This window comes from Trachymyrmex septentrionalis, unplaced genomic scaffold, assembly GCF_001594115.1.
Source record: "Trachymyrmex septentrionalis isolate Tsep2-gDNA-1 unplaced genomic scaffold, Tsep1.0 scaffold95, whole genome shotgun sequence".
NCBI classification, from domain to species: Eukaryota; Metazoa; Arthropoda; class Insecta; order Hymenoptera; family Formicidae; genus Trachymyrmex; species Trachymyrmex septentrionalis.
The window spans coordinates 402589-409089 of record NW_017306139.1 but is presented as its reverse complement, the minus strand read 5'-3'; the positions used below and the strand labels follow the sequence as shown (position 1 = coordinate 409089).

Sequence of the window (6501 nt, the reverse complement as noted above, 5' to 3'; positions counted from 1 at the left end):
CGCGCGCGCACACACACACACACACACACACACACACACACACACACACACGTATATATATTTTCCATTTGGTGTGCGCTTATATCATTTACACTTTGCACGTAAAATACATACTTATATTAAAAAATGAAATAATATTGGGAGATTGGGAATTCCAAAAAGAACATAATAACAATTATTTATATTCATATTATTTGGTTTACAGAAGTTAATAGACATAGACTGAACCTAAAAGTCAGTTCGCTATAGACATTATTTTTACAAACATACAAATATACTCAGTTACAAAAATAAATGGAATTTTTTATTTGATTCTTGGAGTTCTGTGAATGTTACAAGTAACATTTTGTAAAATACATTTTGTAACATTCAAATAAATTATTAATATTAAGTATAATATCATATCATTGCAAAATTTTGTAATTTCTCAGAAAGTATCGCGTTCCGTAAGCTTATATATATATATATTGTGTAATATAATTATTAACTACGTTATACAGATATATTAAAGCTATTAATATTATTATTATTAGTATTATTATTAGTACACATCTCGGTATCACCAGCAACGAACTTTGTCGAATTTTGTCGTGATACTGAAAAAGTCGAACAAGATAAAAATATTTCTCATTGTTGGTGAAACCGAAATTAGCTGAACACATTTTCATATCTCCACAAATATAGCATTTTTAACAATTTTTGACATCGCATCACATTATTACAAATACCACTCAATAAACAGATAAACAAAAACAAATTTAGTTTGCACAAAAGGTAAAATTTTTATATTTATAATTTTCATTTTTTCTTTATTTTATAAGAATTAGAAAGGATTAAAATATCGTTAAAATTACATACATTTAAAGCATAACTATATTGGAAGACATTTAATTATCAATTATAAATATATTTATATCGATAATTAATTATCAATATAAGAAAAATATGTAAGTAAATATAAAAACCATTAATTTTATTAACATCAAAATTAGGGTCGCAACGTGCTAATCAGAACTTGTGGAGTATATAGCATTAAGACATTAATTATTATAATTGTTAATTACAAGGTCATCTGCATTAAAAATGTTATTGGCCCCATTCTGATTTTATTATTATAATTTGCACTTAAAAATTGCAACCACAAAGTGCTACGTGTAAATATAGAGGTAACTCTAAATAATTTGAACAATTCTGATGAACATAATTCGAATAGAAATATTATTTACTCGATTAATTTGTTTGTTTGCCAATATTACTGTGTTACTTTGATTTTCGCAATTAGACATTATGACTCAACCTAAAGGAAGAGGAAGAGTTAGAACGCTGCTAATAATAGCAGGAGTATTTTCGATAAGTGGCTGAATACAGAGTATTTAAGTTTTGTCATTATAAAATTTTTATATCAACTGTTCTGATGCATTTTTTCGGATATCATATACATCAATATGATATCGGATATATGTATATTGCTAGCCATTGACTCATATGTGTGAATAAAAATAAAGTATTTCAACTGTTTTTGAAGTTTTTTTTTTAAGAGGTGAAGAGCAAAAGCATATCCTACATTTCATAATCATAATTATCTTGTTCTTAATTATATGAAAAAAAATATTTCCTTTGTATTTCAAAATGTTGGTCATACAAGTCTATATTGTCATGTGAACTTGTGTTGTTATAAAGTAAAATCTCTTTCTCTATTTGTTTCAATTTGTAAATTGTGTTTTGCTGCAATTCGAGATCATTAATCTACCAGACGATAAGCAGCGAACAAAAACAAATGTGTGACCCTAGGAGCCGTGTGCTGTTGTTCACTGTTAAATCCAATTATATCATAATATGCTCTATAATATCTTAAGCAATACGTCACATTATAAATAACAATTATAAACTGTTTTAAACTTTCATTCGGTAATAGTAATTTATAGATTTTTTTCCTAGTAAAATTTATTACAAAAATAGTTTATTTATCATTGGGCTATTGCGTTTAATATTTGTGCAATGCGAAAACTGACCTACCATATATAGAATGAAAGCTATTTTTCGTTATTCTATAAATTATAAATTGGACAGAATGCAAAAAATGCCAAAAATTATTTTCTGTCGCATTATAAATAATTACGTTATCGTAATCGGCACAAAACAATATTGATGATGTTGGTAAGACCTTGTCTGCATTATCATTACGAATAAATTTGACCTAAAATTTAATTTATCAACATATAATATATCAATATATAATCAACATCAAAATCCGCGTTATTTCCAATTCTAAACATGAAAAAAATTTTATATTTTCGTGGAAATGTAAATTATTTCCTAAGAATATATAAAAAATTTATATCTTTTTGTGCAGTTTTGAATTTATCATTATCTTTTTTCTTGAATTTATCAAAAATACAACCCGACAAGTATGATAAATCCGTCAGAATAAATAGTTTTGTTATTACAGCATGCAACACTTCTTCTTATTTTTCTTGTAATTTGGTTTTAGTGGTGGCCGTTCCGACAGTTGAAATTTTCTGACGATTCTCACCAGCTCGTGGAAAGCTTGATCGACGTTCATCCGTAGCTTAGCGCTACACTCAATGTATGGAATCTTCAATTGACGTGCCATATTCTGTGCCTCCTCAATTGATACCTAAAATGAAGATTTAAATGGATTAGGAAAATGTGAGGAAATAAAAATATATAAAATTACAATTATTATTCTCTATAGAAAGAAATATCCGAAATAAAATTTAAGCTGTTAATTTATTAACAAAACTTACACTCCTTTGATGGTCCAGATCTGCTTTATTTCCAACCATCAGCATAGGAAATTCATCTCGATCCTTTACCCGAAGTATTTGCCTGTGAAACTTTAATATCTCGTCGAAAGACGAGTGATCAGTGACGGCAAACACGAGGAGGAATCCTTCGCCGCTTCTCATGTATTGTTCACGCATTGCACTAAATTCTTCTTGGCCAGCAGTGTCCAATACTACACATAAATATAGTTTCGATATGATATTTGATTCTAAATTAAATCAGGTTCAGATGAAGCAAATAAACGTGAATGAACTTGTGATTGATGATCAGAATTAATTAGATTTATTTGAGATTTAAAAATATATATGAGTAAAAATAAAAATAAGGTTTAAAATAAATATAGATAGATTTATTAATCATTTACTGTCGAGTTTAGCTGGCACATCATCGATAACGCACTGCTTCGTATAAGAATCCTCGATTGTTGGATCATAATCGGTCACGAAATAACTCTGAAAAAAATTGTAAACTACAGTGTATATAGAATGTACATTACATTATAATTTCATATATTTCATCATGTGTTTAAGTGTCTCTGGAAAAATTTCATATCTCATATTTTTTAAAATTTGTTGTACTTTACATAAAAATCTCCAAAAAAGTACCTTAAATCATAAACTTTTTCAGAGTTGTAAGTTTTCTTTAAAAATTACAAAATAAAAAATCTTTGAAATCTTGTAGAATATTTCAAAATTCATACATATGAAAAATTTTAGAAAATCTAGATTTCTGAAATGTTTCAATATAAAAAATTTAAGATATTTTCTAAAAAGTTATAAAGTTAAATAGAAATTTTAAAAATTTTGAAATTATATAAACACTAAAAAATTACATAAAAAATTGTAAAAAAAATTTCCACTTGAGAGGGATATTTTAAATCAGGTCTGTTCAAAACTTAGCTCGTGTAAGCTAAGTTTTGAACAGTTCAAGATAAGAAGAATACGAGTAATTATATTTTTTTTTAGTAGAAATCACAAAAAATTTAAACATCTCTCATATTTGCTAATTATCGACGAGTTACATTTGATGGAGCCGCGGGGGCTTAGAGATAATTAAAGAACAATGACATTACCGACAATTAATAAAAATAGTATCTCATCGATTACGTCTATCACCGACGAGATACTATTAAAGACCGACATCCTTACGGGAGTTGACATCTTTGAAGTAATTAAGAATTAAAAACTGATAATATTGTATTAATTTTATAATTTATTAGTTTAGTAGATGTATTTATGCATTTAGAACTCAATAATACTCGATTTTTCTTTAAAATTGTGATTTCAGTGCTATCATCAAAGTTTGATTATCAACAGAGATGATAACTGCAGAGAAAAAATTGTAATTTTTCTGCAAAACGTAGAATATTATAGCTTACAAGTATGCACATTTATTTATAGAACATGTAATCAAAAATCATGAATTTAATGATGTATGAGCTAAATATTTATGTTAATAATAGCAAATTTACATCAGTAAATTGTCGATAATATCAGCGTTCTTTAATCACCTCCGGGCCCTTGGAGCCCTTTTTATACCGACGAAAATTTGCCCAGAGTTGACAGTCTTTAATACTATCTCGTCGATTACGTCCATCAACTCGACGACTACTAACAACGCGTCATGCCCCCTTCCGCCCCCTTGCGGAGCACGCACGTACACATTCGAGGTTTCGTTAGAATCGACGCGCCACGGCGCTGCCGCGTATATGACCATATATGACGATTGCGTACGAGCTGTGACATAATAATGCCCAACTCATCCCAACTGTTGTTTTCTCATTTCATCAAACGTAACGCGACGATATCTCGCTTACGAATTTCACAAATACACTTCCTCTTCTCCCCGTTATTATTTTGTCACCTTGACTTAATTATCTCCAACAAGCATTCGATAACGTGTCGAACGATAATCAAGGTTTCCGAAAGCACGGGAGATCGCATTTCGAAACAATGAGGGTAAACGCGACGCTTTTCGAATAGAAAGGGAAATTCAAATAATCAAATCCCGTCGAATACGCGAGATCTGCGAGACGCGAGGAAACGCTTCTGCGCATTGAATCGAAATGCGAATTCGATCGATCCTATGACAGATCAACAAAGTAGATTATCGTTCATCCATGTAGAACTGGCGATGGCGAAAACAAATCTTACTTGGAATAAACTTGGAAACTTACTTGGATAAATTGTATCGTGATCGCCGATTTTCCGACACCGCCCCCACCCACGACGACGAGCTTGTAGGGCTGCGCATAGCTCTGTCTGTCAGCGACTTTCGACATCTTTCTCCTCTCTCTCGCTCGCTCGCTCGTGCCTGCTTGCTCTCGCTGGCGCCGCACGCGCGCGATTAAACGCTCATCCCGCGTGCATGAGATTAACACGATACAGGAGAGACGACTCAGACGACGCGACCTGCCGCGTGCGCGGAAACGGAACGGACTTTTTTTCGCGACGCCGTCCACCGACAATCGCCGAGAGCAAAGCCAAGGCTCGAGCGCGCAGCCTCGTCTCGTAGACAAGGCTCACTTTTTATGGTCGGGATTCTCCCTCCGCGACGGTGTGTCAGTAACGTAGGTTTTACGCTGCTTTGCTCACCAGTCGCGCGCGGCGCTGCGAGTCTCGCGTTTACTTTCCAGCGATTCTGGCTCTCTTTTCTAACCTGAAATTTCTGCCAGTTGTGAATTGTGACATTTGTGATAACTCAGCGCAACTCGTTGTCGCTGATCGAATTGTGTGGAGTCATTTAAATAATTGTTTACATAGTACATCATTCAAGTGACACGTAAGTGTGTTATTGTCATCCTATAAATTACTGTGTTTATTAATTAGTATTTTAAATTAAGTTACATTTGAAAATAATTGACTGACATGATAACCTCTCTTGATAAAATAAAATTTTATGGATTTGACGTACATAGAGGTATTAATTTATTAAAATAGAAATTGCTTTGAAAAATAATTATGTATGTATTACAATAATAACGATTATATGTTACAATGTTAATTAATTCTTTTGTAGGGAATAACAAAGTTATATTTAGCATCGATATTTCATATTGCAGATATTCAAAATGAATAGCTCGACAGACCCAAGGCGACCGGATAAAGAAGTTCGCTACAAGCCACCGGGTTCAAATAATCAGTTACATATGCAAGACGACATGACTCCAGAATACATGAACGTCATAGGAATGATATTCAGCATGTGCGGACTAATGATGAGATTGAAATGGTGTTCCTGGGTGGCGCTCTACTGTTCCTGCATCAGCTTTGCCAATACGCGAGTGAGCGAAGACGCCAAGCAAATCCTCAGCTGCTTCATGCTGTCGATATCGGCAGTAGTGATGTCTTACTTGCAAAATCCACAGCCTATGATACCACCATGGGCAAGCGCTATGCAGTAAATTTTTATACAAATCTAATGTTTTTGCACAGCTTACCTTATTAACAAACTATTTTTGTTTTATACATGAGTGCAAGAAAATTTCAACAGTTAAAATAGAATAATGTTTATATTAGAATGAATGAATTATTATATATATTGTATAAAGAATTTTCCTATGACGTACGAATGAATAATAATGAAATCACTGTAATAATTTATTATTACTCGGTATGTAATATTTGAGTCCGTGTTACATTAATAATTTTCGAAATCGTTCTATGATCACTCAATATTTTCGGATAATCTATT

General features: G+C 31.9%; 2 protein-coding genes across 2 annotated transcripts; one reads left to right on the top strand and one right to left on the bottom strand.

Annotated features, from left to right (window-relative positions):
* Window positions 1–2347: 2347 nt before the first annotated feature.
* Window positions 2348–5089, bottom strand: LOC108756102 (ras-like protein 2). Its single transcript, XM_018499678.1, has 4 exons — window positions 4985–5089; window positions 3173–3260; window positions 2769–2980; window positions 2348–2638 (listed from the first exon to the last, which is right to left on the bottom strand). Exons 1-4 carry the CDS (start codon window positions 5087–5089, stop codon window positions 2444–2446), a joined length of 600 nt encoding a protein of 199 aa, XP_018355180.1. The 3' UTR covers window positions 2348–2443.
* A 5-nt stretch (window positions 5090–5094) lies between these two features.
* On the top strand, window positions 5095–6294 carry LOC108756103 (protein Asterix). Its single transcript, XM_018499679.1, has 2 exons — window positions 5095–5589; window positions 5870–6294. Exon 2 carries the CDS (start codon window positions 5879–5881, stop codon window positions 6209–6211), a length of 333 nt encoding a protein of 110 aa, XP_018355181.1. The 5' UTR covers window positions 5095–5589; window positions 5870–5878; the 3' UTR covers window positions 6212–6294.
* The last annotated feature ends 207 nt before the right edge of the window (window positions 6295–6501 follow it).

What these genes read in the sequence shown, in the direction of transcription:
- LOC108756102 (XM_018499678.1), bottom strand. Translation starts at nt 5,089, where the DNA reads ATGTCGAAAGTCGCTGACAGACAGAGCTATGCGCAGCCCTACAAGCTC. An exon ending in TCACGATACAATTTATCCAA is followed by an intron (nt 3,261 to 4,984) that starts GTAAGTTTCCAA and finishes AATTTTTTTCAG; the next exon opens with AGTTATTTCGTGACCGATTA. An exon ending in TGTGCCAGCTAAACTCGACA is followed by an intron (nt 2,981 to 3,172) that starts GTAAATGATTAA and finishes ATTTATGTGTAG; the next exon opens with TATTGGACACTGCTGGCCAA.
- LOC108756103 (XM_018499679.1), top strand. Translation starts at nt 5,879, where the DNA reads ATGAATAGCTCGACAGACCCAAGGCGACCGGATAAAGAAGTTCGCTAC.